Source organism: Suricata suricatta, chromosome 5, assembly GCF_006229205.1.
Source record: "Suricata suricatta isolate VVHF042 chromosome 5, meerkat_22Aug2017_6uvM2_HiC, whole genome shotgun sequence".
NCBI lineage: Eukaryota > Metazoa > Chordata > Mammalia > Carnivora > Herpestidae > Suricata > Suricata suricatta.
The window spans coordinates 83,319,523-83,335,607 of NC_043704.1; the positions used below are offsets into that span (position 1 = coordinate 83,319,523).

At 42.9% G+C, this 16,085-nt stretch overlaps 1 protein-coding gene across 1 annotated transcript in view; it reads left to right on the forward strand.

The window, feature by feature from the left end:
* The window catches only part of MCCC1 (methylcrotonoyl-CoA carboxylase 1), a 62,474-nt gene extending 53,001 nt beyond the window's left edge, over positions 1-9,473 (forward strand). Inside the window, exons 15-19 of the mRNA XM_029939807.1 lie at positions 1,024-1,073; positions 4,395-4,532; positions 5,838-5,945; positions 8,259-8,330; positions 9,110-9,473. Of these exons, the coding sequence (XP_029795667.1) occupies positions 1,024-1,073; positions 4,395-4,532; positions 5,838-5,945; positions 8,259-8,330; positions 9,110-9,238 (497 nt within the window). The 3' untranslated portion in view covers positions 9,239-9,473. The remainder of the gene's footprint in view (positions 1-1,023; positions 1,074-4,394; positions 4,533-5,837; positions 5,946-8,258; positions 8,331-9,109) is intronic.
* The last annotated feature ends 6,612 nt before the right edge of the window (positions 9,474-16,085 follow it).

Sequence of the window (16,085 nt, forward strand, 5' to 3'; positions counted from 1 at the left end):
GGCATGGATGACAGGGTTTAAACCTGGATGACAAGGAAAATACTAATGCCAGTCATGGAGCTCCCAGGGTGAGAGGGAATGCAGGTAGAGTGGGGACATGATTTGATTTACTGGACCCACCATATTCACTTTAAGGTGCCGATAGAGCATCCAGCTGGGAATGACTAATCAGAGTTCTGGAGAAGGAAGGTCAGGGCTGGAAATAGATTTGAGCTGGCAGCATCAAAATGGTGGTTAAAGTATCAGGAGTCGATGAAATGACTTTGGTCTGCATTCTCTGCACCACAAAGCTTTTGATTTCCATCTCCTAGGAAAGTCTTTAACCAATTCTGTGTCCACAAAATAATATGAACTATATCATATATTAATATGGTCAGTTACAGTTTACAAAGTACTTCTACATTTATTTAATCATTGTTATATTCTCCTACCCATTTAGCATGTCAAAATGGAGCAGAATATCAGGACTCCCAAAATTTTAAAGGACAGTTAAGAGCATAGAGGTCATCACACCACAGATGGAGATTTGGGTCTTAAACGAGAATTTCTCTCTCCCAATTCATTTCATTTCCTGCCCCAATATAAGTGTACTCTTAATCCCCTTCACCTATTTCACCATCCCCTCTGGTAACCATCAGTTCTCTATAGTTAAGAGTCCGTTAAAAATCGTGTCAGAGAGTTAAAAGATGTTGATGGGGAAGCTGGGTGGCTCAGTCGGTTAAGCATCCGACTTGGGCTCAGGTCATGATCTCGTGGTTCATGGGTTCGAGCCCCACATTAGGCTCTGTGCTGACAGCTCAGAGCCTGGAGCCTGTCTTCGGATTCTGTGTCTCCCTCTCTCTCTGAGCCTACCCTGCTCACGTTGTTTCTTTCTGTCTCAAAAATGAACATTAAAAATTATTTAAAAAAAAAGATGTTGATATCCCTAACAGCTGGTTATTTTTAGGTTGAAAGAGATTTTTAGAATCTCAGTCTATGAATGTCTTCTAATTTTTCTTCAATTTTCCCCCCTTTTCCATAAAGATGTAGCCATAGCTGTCACGTATAACCACGATGGCTCATATAGCATGCAGGTAAGCCTGACTAGTTTTCTTCTACAGTTTAGAGCTAAATCTGATCTTTCTCATATAGAAGAGGGTCTTTTTTCACATTCTGGTTTCTCCTAAACCATTGAACTATGGGTTAGGAGAATGTCATGTGCTTTTATTTCAGACCAATTTGGGGAAGTTACCCCCTCTACAGTTTCTGGTTGTCTCCCCGTGGTTCCCCAAGTATGAAAACCTGTAAAAAAAAAAAATGCCGTCCAATTAGACACCTGACAAATTTCTGAAGTGTGTGCATGTATTTACATGTAAAGCAGCCATTCACAAACTTTTTGGTCTCAAAATCCATGGATACCCTTCCAAATTATTGAGATTCCTCAAAGAGCTTTTGTGTTAATTACAGGTATTAATACTTAGCATTTAGAAAACTGAGGATATTTTTATTTCTTACTGTTATTTTTAATGTGTATTTTACAAAATTATACATAATGTAAAATGTACCATTTTAAACATTTTTGAGTATAAATACATTCACATTGTTGTACAGTCATCACCACCTTTCATCTCTTTTCTCCTCTTGCAAAACTGAAACTGTACTCGTTTAAACAATAACACTCCATTTGCCCCCTTCAACCTCTGGCAACCACCAGTCCGCTTTCTGTGTCTTATGAATTCGATGACTTTAAGTACTTCATATAAATGAAATCATTCAATGTTTGTCTTTTTGTGATTGGCTATTTCACTTAGCATAATGTCTTTAAGGTTCTTTTATGCCATAGTTTATGTCCAAGTTTCCTTCCTTTTTAAAGTGGAATGAGGGGCGCCTGGGTGGCTTAGTCGGTTAAGCCTCCAACTTCGGCTCAGGTCAGATCTCACATTTGTGGGTTCGAGCCCCGCATTGGGCTCTGTGCTGACAGCTAGCTCAGAGCCTGGAGCCTGCTTCTGGTTCTGTGTCTCCTTCTCTCTCTGCCCCTCCCCCTCTCACGCTCTGTCTCTCTCTGTATCAAAAATAATTAAAACATTAAAAAATTAAAAAAAAATAAGTAAATAAAGTGGAATGATACTCTGCTGTCTCTGTCTACCACAGTTTGTTTATTCATTTGTCTCTTGGTGGAGACTGGGTTGCTTCCACCTTTTGCCTATTATGAATAATGCTTCTATGTGCATGAGAGACAAATAATCTCTTTGAGGCCCTATTTTCAATCCTTTGGGACGTATACCCACAAATAGAATTGCCGGATCGTATGTTCATGTTCTATTTTTAATTTTCTGAGGAACTACCGTACTATTTTCCGTAGGGGCTGCCCCATTTTACATTCCTACCAACAGCGTGCAAGGGTTCCGTTTTCTCCACATCCTCATCAACATTTATTTTCTGGGGTTTTTTTTTCTTTTTTATAAAAGCCATCCTAATGGGTGTGAAATGTTCTCTCACTGTGGTTTTGATTTACATTTCCATAATGAATAATGATGTTGAGCATCTTTTCATATGCTAATTGTCCATATCTTCTTTGGAGAAGTGTCTGTTTCTGTCCTTTGCCTTTTTAAAATCAGGTTGGTTTTTTGTTGTTGACTTGTAGGATAAACAGAAAATTTAAAACCTAAGATTACACAAGCACACGTTCATTAGCTATCAGAGTAACATTATCACCTGTCCTACAGTCTCTAGAAAATCCCACTGTATATTCGTGAGAGAAAGAGGATAAAAAAGGCAAATACCATTAGTATTATTATGAAGTAGTTTGACTTCATGGACCCCAAGAAGGGTGTTGGGGACCAGGAGGGATCCACAGGTCATACTGTGAGAATCTCTACTCAAAATGTTTATGATAGCCCTCAATTAAAAGAGCCCATTACACTGACAAAATTAAATGCTGAAAGGGTTAAAAAAAAACAAACAATGTGAGGACTCAACCAAATTCCTATATGTTAAGGTACAAAGTCAGAGGATAGAAGAAATCATTCTTAATAGGAGCCACATGACTTTAAGTACAACAAAATGGATTGATCAAGGATATACCTTGGATCTGCCAATACTATCAAATACCATTTTCTTTCTTTTTTTTAAAGCTTTTTTTATTTTTGAGAGAGAGACAGACATTGTGAGTGAGCAAGAGACAGAGAGGCAACACAGAATCCAAAGCAGGCTCCAGGATCTGAACTGTCAGCACAGAGCCCGCCGCAGGGCTTGAACTCACAAACTGCGAGCTCATGACCTGAGCTAAAGTCGGACGCTTAATCGACTGAGCCACCCAGGCAGCCCTGAGATACCATTTTTTTAAACTGAGATTCAGAAAAACTAGGGAGTCTATATATGAGAGTTTTAACTGACTCGTTCCTCTGGTCTGGGGACCCCTTCACATCCCTTGGTAAAGTTAACTCCAGGTTTGTTCTAATCTGCTCATTGAAGTACATTCACAAATTTAGAATGCACTTGTGTAAGTCTTTAAACAAAACTTCCCCATCTAACCTTTATGTCTTGAGAATTTCACAAACATTCACATGGCTGTTTTAGTAGGTTACGAAGCACAGTAAAATGTCATATTTAACTTAGGATAGATGAGAAGCAGCATTTAAATACTGCATTGTGACCTATTTCACCTTAGCCTACATAGTATATTTGAAAAGAATAGCCATAGTACTTTGACAGTAACCTCACGGGAATTGAAATGAAAAATAGAGATTTAAGTGGATTTCCTGTGTGTAAAGGAATTTTTTTTCATGGGTGTATATGTGAGAAAACATTTTTTTAAAAACAGAAAGATTTCATGTCCTTTTGTCAGCTTCTTTGAAAGATCAAGTGTGAAATCTGTTTCTTAGCACTTTCTCTCCAAGTGTGAAAACCATGGCTGGTCTCCAGCTAGTTTTTCTTCTTAACTCATAACTGAAACCCATGAATTTTACCTGTCTATTGGGAGATAAAAGATACACCATCGAATTAGATTGTCCTGGCTTTTTTCTTTACTGATACTGACATAGGAAAAGCAACTTTGACTTCAAGTACTCAGAAACGAATACTCAACATGTAATATAATCAACAAAGTTTTGATAATTTTACTTAATTTGATTTGCATTTGTTTCACGTTTTTATTGTTATTCTTAACATTTACCTGGAGCATTATGGTGCTATAGATATGTTATCTGTGTTTTTCTTTTCATTATCTTACTGCTCTTTTTATGTAGAGTACTTGGTGTATGAAGCTTAGGGGCAAAGTTTCTACAGGGCTTTAAAAAAAAAATTCACCTGTTACCTTTTGAAACTGTTAATAGTAAAGAATGGATTCTAATTTTATTAATTCTGTAGGGTTATTTGTATTTTAAGAATCTTATTTTTCTGTATTTTGTTTTCAGATTCAAGATAAAACTTTCCAAGTCCTTGGTGAGCTTTGTAATGAGGGAGACTGCACGTACCTGAAATGTTCTGTTAATGGAGTCGCTGGCAAAACTAAGCTCATTATCCTGGAAAACACTATTTACCTATTTTCCATGGTAATGTCTCTTTTTTATAATAACACTATTGAGGTTTGAGAGAAAATGGCTTGACCGGAGGCATCCCACTAAAAGATTAGAAAGACCCTACTTCTTTCCATCCCTGCCATGACCTTTATGTTCCCTTCTCCACTCTTTTTCTTTGCCATATTCTTGCCTTCCCTAGTTCTTTTGTCTACACAAGTTCTCCCTGATAGACACATATCCATTTTATGTCTTTAATTTCTGAAACATGCCCTTACACCCTTCTTGTGAGAGTATCTCACCGCCCAGTGGGCAGTATCCTCTCCAGGATTTGATGCCTGAATCCTTTTTCCAACCACTGTCCTCGTGGCACTTGGAGTTCTGGGGATTTGGGAGGAGGTGACCCCTGAGAGTGAGTCTGTGAACCGGATGTTCTTGGGGGGATGGTGGGCAGTCAGAAGGTAGTGGGGGTTAATGATAGTGTCTTGGCAGTCAGAGAATGGTTGATGATTGAGACAGGGTTGGCATGCCTCTGGACAGCAGCTTATTTCCTGACTCATTGCTCTCATTTAGGAGCCTGCTGCCTGATGAGCCCATAGTTTCTGCATGGGCAGAAAAGAAATTGCATTATCAAATACACTGTGTCCTCCTCAGAGTCTTCTCATGTTTCGAAAATACCTTACAGATCATAGTCCTTTGTATTCCAGTAATTCAACTACTGTATACAGAGTCAAGGATGATTTCACTTTACTAGGATTCCTTTCCACAGTTACTGCTGAAACAATATGGTGGTGGAGGCAGTATGGTGGAGCGGTGATGAGTAGAAGTTCTGGCATGTGAAACTGCTTTGGTTCAAATCCTGGCTCTGCCTCTGAGCAGCTGTGTGACCTGGGGCAAGTTAGACTCCCTGGCTTCAGTCCCCCATCTATAAATAGGAATAATAACAGTACCTCCTTTCCTCATAAACTTGTGATGATTAATGAAATTAATTCTAAGGTAATAAATATATGTATATGTAACTGTTAAGAACAGTTCCTGGCTTAGTCTAAACACTTGATAGTGGCTAAACACAAAATGGCTATCAGATAGTGGCTATTTTTTATCAACAGTCATATACATTAATTCCTTTAATCCTCTTGTGAGTATGATGCCATTACTCCTTTATAATGAGAAAGCAAGATTGAGAGGAGTTTAGTAATTGCTTAAGGTCACAAAGCTAGATTACAATCCTGGTATTAAAGATTTAACAAAGAGCTTGGAAACAGTCATTACCTCAGGTATATTAATTAAACTACAGTGATTTGATCTTGATTTCATTTCAAATTTGTCTTCTGTTTATAGGACGGAAGTACTCAGATTGACATTCCAGTCCCCAAATACTTGTCTTCAGTGAGCTCACATGGAACTCAAGAAGGTGCCGTAGCTCCTATGACTGGAACCATTGAAAAGGTAATCATGTGAATGTGTATAGAATGATGTTCAGTAAGGCCCAATACATGTCTCCATTGAATTTGGTCATATATATCATTTTTTCCTCTCCAATCTTTCTCATTGGAAAGTATCCTATTGAAGACAACAAGAGATGAGTACCCGGCTCTCTTAATCGGTAGAGCACGTGACTCGATCTTGGGGTTGTCAGTTCAAGCCCCGTGTTGGGTGACATAAAATCTTTAGGAGCATCTGGTTACTCAGTGTGTTAAGCCTTTGACTCTTGATTTCAGCTCAGGTCATGATTTCATGGTTCATGGGATCGAGCCTGGCATCCGGCTCTGTGCTGACAACATCCAGCCTGCTTGGGACTCTCTCTCTCTCTCTCTCTGCCCTTCTGCTGTGTGCACACACTCTCTCAAAATAAACAAATAAACATTTTTTTTAAATAAAATAAAATCTTGGGGCACCTGGGTGGCTCAGTTGGTTAAGCATGTGACTCAATTTCACCTTAGATCATGATCTCACAATCATGAGACGGAGCCCCTTATCAGGCTCCATGCTGAGTGTGGCCCTCTTCCTCTCACTCTATAAAGGACGGAAGGACCAGAAGGACCGGAAGAAAGGAAGGAAGGGAGGGAGGATGTAGAGGGAGGGAGGGAAGGTTGGAGGAACGGAGGGAAAGGAAGAGAAAGAAAGGAAGTCTTAAAAAAAAAAAAACAAAACAAGAGACTATATGATAGATTGAAGTTCTGTGTTCAGTCATCTGTGAAAATACTCATTTACCTAATTTATGATACTGTTATTTTTGAAAGTGGAAATTTCCATCAAAATATAAATAATCTAAATTTGTCTTTTTATGATTAAAATGGAGCGTTCATCAAGCATTACCCAAAGGGCTATTTTTTAATGTCAAATTTAACACAAATAATGTATCATTAAATAACATTTTTTTCCAATGTACATAACTACATGTGTGTTAAAAGAAAATTTGAAAGGCTGGTACTGGTGAAGAACAACAAGGTTTGGTGTTGAATGCTGTATATATTCAGAATTAAGATCCCTGCTGAAATAACTTCAAATGGTGGTGGATCAATAGTCTCTTTTTTAATATACTTGAATATAGTAGAGTTCCTTTAAATGCATCTAAGTCATAAAACTTCAACTTTATATTGTTGGTACGCAAAAAGAAGAAAAAGGAAATAACTATTTAAGCAGTGGACGTGATCGCACCCCTGCTCCGCTCTGCACACTTTGCCCCAGAGACCTGGGCTCAGAGACCTGGGTCTGCCTTTAGCTCGCTCGGTCTCAGTTCCCATGTATATTCCAAAACGTAGACATCCCTGTCCATCTATAGGGGAAAAGCGCGTTTTCCCTGCAGCCGCGCCCTAGACCAGGGATTTCATCAGGCTCTGCTGGAGCATCACCCGGCATGATTTGGGGGCTTTCAGAAGTGTTTCTCATTTTTCACAATTTTTGCTCTACACGTTGACTGTGGAACTTAACTCCGCTGTGTGATGTTTCCAAAAACTCCTTGGTAACCCTGTTAACCGGGAAGACAGTGAGACTGTGGGATATGAGTTCACTTATACATGAAAAAAGAAAAATAAAGAGTTTTTTCCCCAGCGTTGTCAGTAATTTTAATTCTTTCACATGAAGATCATCTATACATTTACCACACAGGGCACTCAAAACTTGGAGCAGTATCCTAGGCTACCTATAAAATCTAAAAAACCGGCCACGACCTGCTGCCCTGCCCATGACATAAGTGTACTTACTGCTTCTTCCCTGTTGGTGGAGTGTCTTATCTGTGCATTCATGACAACACAAAAGGACCTCAGAATACATAAAGCATATTCATCTGATTCAAGGAAAACTAGATGGTTTGGGGGTGGGGGAGAGGAGCTAGGCGGTGCTCCCCACTGACAAGAGGGCCAGCAATGCAGACTGATCTGTAGGTCTCTGACTGGCACCTGTACACCCGTGTTTGACAGATGAGACAACCAGATAAACCCCTACTTCTGCCGTGTGCATTTATACACCAACTCTGTGGACTATGAGGGACCTCTGTTTTTAAATTTATTTTTTAATGTTTGTTTATTTTTGAGAGACAGACAGAGCACAAGCAAGGGAGGGGCGGAGAGAGAGGGAGACACAGAATCCAAAGCAGGCTTCAGGCTCCACGCTGTCAGCACAGAGTGCAATGTGGGGCTCGAACTCACGAACTACAACATCATGACCTGAGCCCAAATTGCATGCTTAACTGACTGAGCCACCCAGCCACCCTAGGACCTCTGTATTTTTAAATATTAACCTGTCGCTCTTAACCTCTAGGTATTTGTGAAAGTCGGAGACAAAGTAAAAGCTGGAGACTCTCTGATGGTTATGATTGCTATGAAAATGGAGGTAATGAAATCACAAGTGCACTTTCCAATTAAACTTTGGGAACTATCAGACCTAATTGTTCTTTTGCCTCATTTTGTTAAGTTAATACCATTTTAATTATTAAGAGCCATGGATTGATGAAGCATTAATTGCAGGAAACAAAACAAAACCATCCTTCTCTTAAATATATTTTCATTTTAATTTTGTGAAACTGCACCTGTCAGTTCTGATGCTGAAACCAAAGAAATTGCCAGTAGCTTGAGTTCAGACAGTCAATTGACTATTAACCGTTTATATTTTCTAAGGCCAAACTTAGGATGCCAAGCACCACTATAAAGTGAAAACCTCAAGCTAGATTAGCTGTGTAGGTTTTTAGAAATTGTAGCCCAGTAGTTGTCAGCCTGACCACACGGTACAGTCATCTGAGGGGGAGAGCGTTGAAAAACTACTTCCCCAGACTGGTTGAGCCGAGATCTCCTGGAGTGGGGCCCAAGGATCGGTGGTTTTTAACAGCTTCCCGAGGGAGACTCTACTGTGAAGCATGTTGAGCATTACCAGCTAGACTAGAGCTTCCCAATTAGTGACCTTGAATGTGTCACAGGCATGTCAAAGTAGTGACGACTCCTCACAACTGCAAAGCACACCATAAAAATGTTATTTTCTCTGGGTGCCATGCTATAAAAAACCTTGAGAGGCCTCAAAACAGTTGGCTTTATTTTTCACTTTTCCTCCCTCGTGCCTTACTGCGTGCTCAGCCTTCATTAGTATTACAGCCACGGTCGTGTCTTGTGTCCCTACAGCTGACCATAAAGGCCCCAAAGGACGGCACGATCAAGAAAGTGTTCTACAAAGAAGGTTCTCAGGCCAACAGACACGCTCCTTTAATCGAGTTTGAGGAAGAGGAATCTGACAAAAGAGACACAGAATAAACGCCATCAAAGAAATAAATACCTAATTAAGCAGTATCTTAAATACAGTATCTCTGCACCAAAAAGAGAAAGTGCCTTCCTGCTTTTCTCGGAGTCTAATAAATAGCAGTTTTACTAAATGATTGTACAATTAGGCTAATCTTTGAGAATCATGTACTTGGGTCACAAACACAATAAATTATCTCAAAATATTTCATACTAATAAATTGAATTATACTTTTTTATTGGAAGCTAATATAGTTTGATTCTGCCTCAAATTTTATACACTGTAGTGTCTTTTAGGAAGGTGGTAGCAACTTGATGAAAAGAGATGATTGGAAGAGAAAAGGTGGTTTAATTATTTCCCATTTACAATTATGATGAAAATGGACATATTTCAGAGACAGATGCCAATCTGAACATATGGTTGAGTTGAAAGTAATTTTTCTGGGGTGCCTGGCTGGCTCAGTTGGAGGAGCAGGCAACTCTTGATCTCAAGGTTGTAAGTTCAAGCTCCATGCTGGACATAGAAATTACTTAAATAAATAAAATCTAAGGGGTGCCTGGGTGGCATAGTCCGTTAAGCGTCTGACTCTTTAAAATGTTTTTTCTATGTTTATTTTTGAGAGAGAGAGACAGAGTGTGAGCAGGGGAGGAGCAGAGAGAGAGAGGGAGACAGAATCTAAAGCAGACTCCAGGCCCTGGGCTATCAGTGCAGAGCCTGATGCGGAGCTCAAACTCACAAACCAAGAGATCATGAGCTGAGCTGAAGTCAGACCCTCAACCAACTGAGCCACCCAGGCTCTGACTCTTGATCTTGGCTTGGGTCATAATATCATGGTTTGTGGGTTCGAGCCCCACGTTGGGCTCTGCACTGATGTTGTGGAGCCAGCTTGGGATTCTGTCTCTCCTCTCTGCCCTTACCCAGCTTGTGTGCACTCACTTTCTTTCAAATAAACTTTAAAAAATTAAAAATAAATAAAACCTAAAAAATAGTTATGTGGGAAAACATGAAATCCAAAATTAATCTGTCTCCTGGCTGCCAAGAAAGCAATTTCATTGTGAAGAGAGCGGTGAGGAAGTCCCAAATACTAAAATTGGAAATGCCAAGTTTTCAAATCTGATTAGTTAAATGTCCATTTTTCCAACAAAGCAGCATGAAACTTAATATCCTAAGATATGGGTGGCGGTGAAGACTGATGTCAAGTGACTGGTACAGAAAATAGGTACTTTAGGGGTTGGGGTGAGGGACCTCAGTGGGCAGGTGGAATTGAGCAGACTTCACAGAGGAAGGAGAACCCAGAGCAGTAGCCGGGAGGGGCACTGATAGACTAGACACGAAGAAGCAAAACCTCACTATCGAACAGGAGCAAGGTGCTCCAAGAACAGACTTGCCCAGCTGGAGTGGGGGATCCTTGGGGGTTATATGACAAAATGTGTGACATTTAGGTTGGGGCCAGACTAACTGGCATAAAAGAGTACGTTTGGATTTCATCTTGCAGGGGACAGTTACATTGAGTTATTTTTTAGCAGGGCAAATTTGATTTGGAGAAAATTTGGCTAGTAGAGCCCCTTTGAGAAACTTTGACATCATTTCACAAGCTTGAACATCTGCATACCCTATGACCTAACTTCTAGAAATGCACAAATGCACTTGCGCACCAAGAATGTTCACAGCCACGTTACCCGTAACACTGGAAACAGTCCCGGCTGGTTGGCAGGAGAAGGGGTAAGCAACTCTGGTATGACACACAGTGGAATACTATGTAACAAAATAAACAGGGTAAGAACATCAACAGCAATGAATCTTGGAATCATAAAGTTAAAGACAGCGTACTGGAAGTATTAGGTATTGGGCCAGGGGGTGAGGCAGGTGAGGCACATAGAGGTAGATGCCAGCAACCGCTCGTGCTCTTGTAGGGCGGATGGAGGGCATATTGATCATACGGTTATGTTTTATATCTAACATGTTACGTATGAACTTTTTATAATTCCAATAGTACTTTAAAAAATTTCATCTGGCAGGGCGCCTGGTGGCTCGGTGGGGCATCCGACTTCAGCACAGGTCGTGATTTCACGGTCTGTGAATTCGAGCCCCATGTCGGGCTCTGTGCTGACAGCTCTGTTTCGGATTCTGTGTCTTCCTCTCTCTCTGCTCCTCCCCCATTCATGCTCTGTCTCTATCTCTCAAAAATAAATAAAATTTTTTTAAAATTTCATCCGGCAGCAATATGCAAGTGGATGGAGGAGGAGAAGACAAGCGTCTGGAAAAGCAGGTGGGAAGACGCTCCTGTGGGCACTTCGGCCTAGGGTAAGAAAGGGGAGGCCGTCTCAACCAGCGCTTTTTGAAAAACTATATTTTTTGCAGCAGAGGCTTTGCCTCTGTCCAAACAAAACTCTAAAAGCAGGGAAAGCCAAGGGGTTCTGGTGGAAATTTGGAGTTGCTGTTCCCTTTCAGTGGAACAAGATCGAGCTCTCAATTTCCCCATTACTTCACTGTTGTCAGAGGTCAGAATGTTCACAGAAGGAATTCAAAGCCAGTTTAACCCACATACTGGTGGAATTCTTGGAGATCATCGCCAACTGTGGTGCTGTGGACAGAGTTCCTTTGCACGTGACTGCCTCTGTTCCTCCTAAAGACAGAGCTTGTGCCACGCCCCCCCCAGGGCTTCTGGAAGCCAAGATGGTAAGAAACGGGATTTTTTTGCTCCTGCCCTAATTAGTGGAAAACAGGATCCAGCTGTGTAGAAAAAGTACCATCATTGATAATAGGATACACCTGTGCACTAGGTGCCATGGGGGCCAGGTGAGTGGTGTCATAAATTCTACTTCGGGCTGGGAAGCTGAGGGAGAGGCAGTGACATTTGAACAGGGCCTTGGACCACAGCCATTTGCCAGCGGAGAAAGAAGGTAAGATAAGGCCATTGCAGGAGAGAGACTAGCAAGGGCTAAGAATAACAGTCAGGCGTGGAAGTGCACAGTGTTCAGGGCACAGAATGATCCTGCTCAGGCTGGAGCGCAGGGGCGCAGCAGGCAGAGGCAGGGGAGGTGGCTGCCCAGCAGGGGAAGGGCTTTATACTGGAGGCCACTGGGAGCCCTGGAGATTTCAAACAGACATGTTTTTCAAAGCTGTTTCTGTCCACAGTCTGAAGTACAGATTGGAGAGAGGAGAGAGACTAGAGACAGGGAGTCCAAATGAGGTGCCAGATACGGATGCCTGAGCTGGACGGGCCGGGTGGAGAAGACAGAGCTTGGTACTCATCTCCAGGACTTAAGAGTAGCTCTTCTTTTGGATAACCTCCATCTGTAAGCCTGGGTCAGAACCGGAGTTATGTGACTGGAAGAGAGCAGTTTGTGATCTTAACCCCTACAATAGCGTTCTGGATTCATTGTGCTCAGGTCCAGGATAACGGAAGAAACAACAAAAGTTAAGAGCCCTCATGGCTGCTTTTGAGTCGCTGGGGAGGCCACATAGCATTGTAGTCCAAACAGCCCTGAAGCTAAATTTCTTGCATTCACACCCCCTCTCGCCGCTCGCTGTGGTGTCTCTGGCAAAGTCGCTTCCACTCTCTGAGCTTCATCTGTCAATGCGGTGGCAGCACTACCTCACCGGGTTGCTTTGGAGATTAAAGGAGAAAATGTAGAGGTTGCCTTCAACACTGTGCCTAGAACATCATTTACATGCAACTGATAGTATTGATTTTTAACTGCTGTTACTGCTCCAGAGCAATTAAGGAACTGCTCTAAACTTAGCTCAGCTGGTTATCCTTGCAGGCAAAACTCCCAAGTCCTGGGGTGGCGAAAACATGCATCACTCTATACCCCCTCCTCACTCCTCCCCCGGCTCTACCCTGCTCTAGTGTCACCCAGGCACGTGTCAGCCACAGGCAGACTGTGGTGCCATCTGGGGAAGCCTCTATGGCCCCCTCCCTCTGCGACAGTGGGCTGCCAGGCTGGCATGTCCTCGCGCCTGTGTGCTAATGGGACAGCAGCACGCCCAGAAGCAGCCGGTTTTGTGCACGAAGGATGGGCTGGACGAGCTCCATCTTTTACAGCCGTTGTCACACGTGTGTGTAGATGTTGCTGGAGGAGAGACCTCCATTGTCTGGTTTCAGCCTCCGTGTGAGTGGGTGTCACCACTTCCTCTGGGCGGCCAAATAGGGAGGTCTCTTCCTTGGCTGAACTCACTGTTTTTCCTCCACAACTGGCTTCTCTTCTCACCCTTGCACGCTTGCTGTTCTCAACCTTCAAATAGTTCTCTTAGGAATGTTAGAAGTTGAAATGTGCATCTATGTTCTGTATAAATGTGACACTTGTGGTTAAAATATTTGCAGTGTTGATAGTAATACCTTGCACTTCTGTGGCACCTTTCGTCAGGGATCTCCAAAAGCACTCCTAGATATTCACCACGAGCTTCAAGGTGCCCAGGAAGAGGAAAATGTGATTTAAACTGTGTGGTGAGAGGGGAGGAGATGGATGTCCCCAAATGCTTTGTTCCAAGCCCAGAGCAGGGAGCCTTGGGTCATTAGTGCCTTCCTGCTAATGACACACTCCTCCCTGAGGGCTGGCTCCAGGGAGCCGCAGGCTCGGGGTAGCGGTTCTACTCCACCAGACTCTAAGTATAGGGCATCCCGGGAGGCTCAGCCCACGCTCCCCGGCTCTCACAGTCACAGGCTGGGTGGGGGCAGTCTTGCCTATCCACCCCCACCCCCTGTGGATAACTCTAGGTTCCTTCTAGACCAGGGGGTGCCTGGATCATTAGCAGGCCGTAGCTGATACCAATGATTACCCTGTTGCCCTGACATTTGTCCCCCACATGCTGGATCATGGGAATCAGAATGCCCTGTGCCTCTAACTGGCTCCGACTCCTGCAGCGAGCTGCCAGCTTCAAGCGCCCTGTGAGCGCTGGGCCCTTGGGCCTCCAGGTCACAGCCCCGAGGTAACCCCCTCCCTCCTAAGATGGCTAATGTCGTTCTTTGTACATACCACCCCTCAATAGCTTTGTGCCAAACCCTTTGTTAGATTAGAAATAATTCTCACTCCAAATCTACCACCCCCTCACCAAAAACAAAACAAACCAAAACTCACTAACAACAGCAACAAAAGATAACCTGGGACGTCTCTCTCTCCTCCGTTGTCGTTACTCCTTTACCACCTAGGTCATCAAGGCATTGTGGCTCCGCCATCACTGACAGCAGGCGTCGTGCTAACCACAGTTCAAACCCAAGTCTGTTTTCCTGTTGACCATTTGGCCCCACTTCCTTTTGTTTTTTTTTTAATTTATTTTTGAGAGACAGAGGCAGTGCGATCAGGGAGGGTCAGAGGAAGAGGGAGACACAGAATGTGAAACAGGCTCCAGGCTCTGAGCGGTCAGCACAGAGCCCGACGCGGGGCTCAAACCCACGGACTGTGAGATGATGACCTGAGCTGAAGCCGGACGTTTAACCAACTGAGCCACCCAGGCGCCCCAGAACTTCCATTTTTGATGTGCCATTCTAAGTAGTCTGTCCCATCCACACGTGTAACACTTGCCCTCAACCTCCCTTATTCCTCTGTAGGCCAGACCCATCACACACTTTAACCCTGAAGTCCTTCCACATTAATACAGTACATCAATTACTGAAGAGCTATATGCAAGACAGGTCGTAGGTCTTTAGTTCCTTGGCCATGTAAGTGCCATCAGTCTCTTCTCAGGTAAGTATTAGTGTTTGAGTAGGTAATACATGCCCATGGTTCAGAATCTAAAAATGTCTTTTAAAAGGTATACAGTGAAAATCTCCCTTCTATCCACAGCCCCCTCACCCCTGGCAGCATTTAGCCACTATTACTTGGTGGTTGTGTATCCTCCAGTGTTTCCTGACATGCTCAAAACCAAATACAACTCTATTGTCTCAATTTCCTACCTTCTACAGTAAAGATCAAGTTCTGCACTTTGCTTCTGTTATCTAACCATGTGTCTTAGAAATGCTTCCATAACAACATATAGGCAGTTTCCTTATCTGTTTCAGAGCTTCGTGGTTTTCCATTTGTTCCATTTGTCCGACTAAATGGACATAACTTATTCAACCAGACACTGGTTGAATTTCAACATCGGCAAGGAATTTGTTAATTTCCCGGATGAAACTGTGGTAGGGACTCGATGGATGGGGCAGACAACGGAGTCTCACTTTCAGAGATTTGTACTTTACCAAAGGACTTTGGACATCTCTGATGTTTGGGAAAACTTAGCAAGTAGATTCAATGATAGCGTATGTCTTTTAAGACAGAAGGGTAAAATTTTGCCCTTTTTGTGGACTATTGTGGAGACAGATTAAGAGAAAAGATATGATTCATCAAGGCCAATATTTCACTACAAAAACTGAAATAATTTGTTAATTTTTTAATATTTATTTATTTTTGAGAGAGAGAGAGTGCAAGTGAGCACGAGCGAGCGTGAGCGCAGGGGAGGGGCAGAGAGAGAGGGCGACACGGAATCTGAAGCAGGCTCCAGGTTCTGAGCTGCCAGCACAGAGCCCTGAAATGGGGCTCAAACTCGGGAATCGTGAGGTCATGCCATGAGCTTACGTCGGCCGCTTAACTGACCCAGGCACCCCCAAATTTGTTACTTTAAAGACAATTTCCAGGGGCACCTGGGTGCCTCAGGTTAAGCATTTGACTCTTGATTTCGGCTCACGTCATGATAGAACGGTTTGTTGTTAAGCCCTGTGTGGGCTCTGAGCTGACAGCACAGAGCCTGCTTGGGATTCTCTCTCTTTCTCTCTCTCTCCCTCTCTCTCCCTCTCTCTCCCTCTCTCTCCCTCTCTCTCCCTCTCTCTCCCTCTCTCTCCCTCTCTCTCCCTCTCTCTCTCTCTCTCTCTCTCTCCCTCTC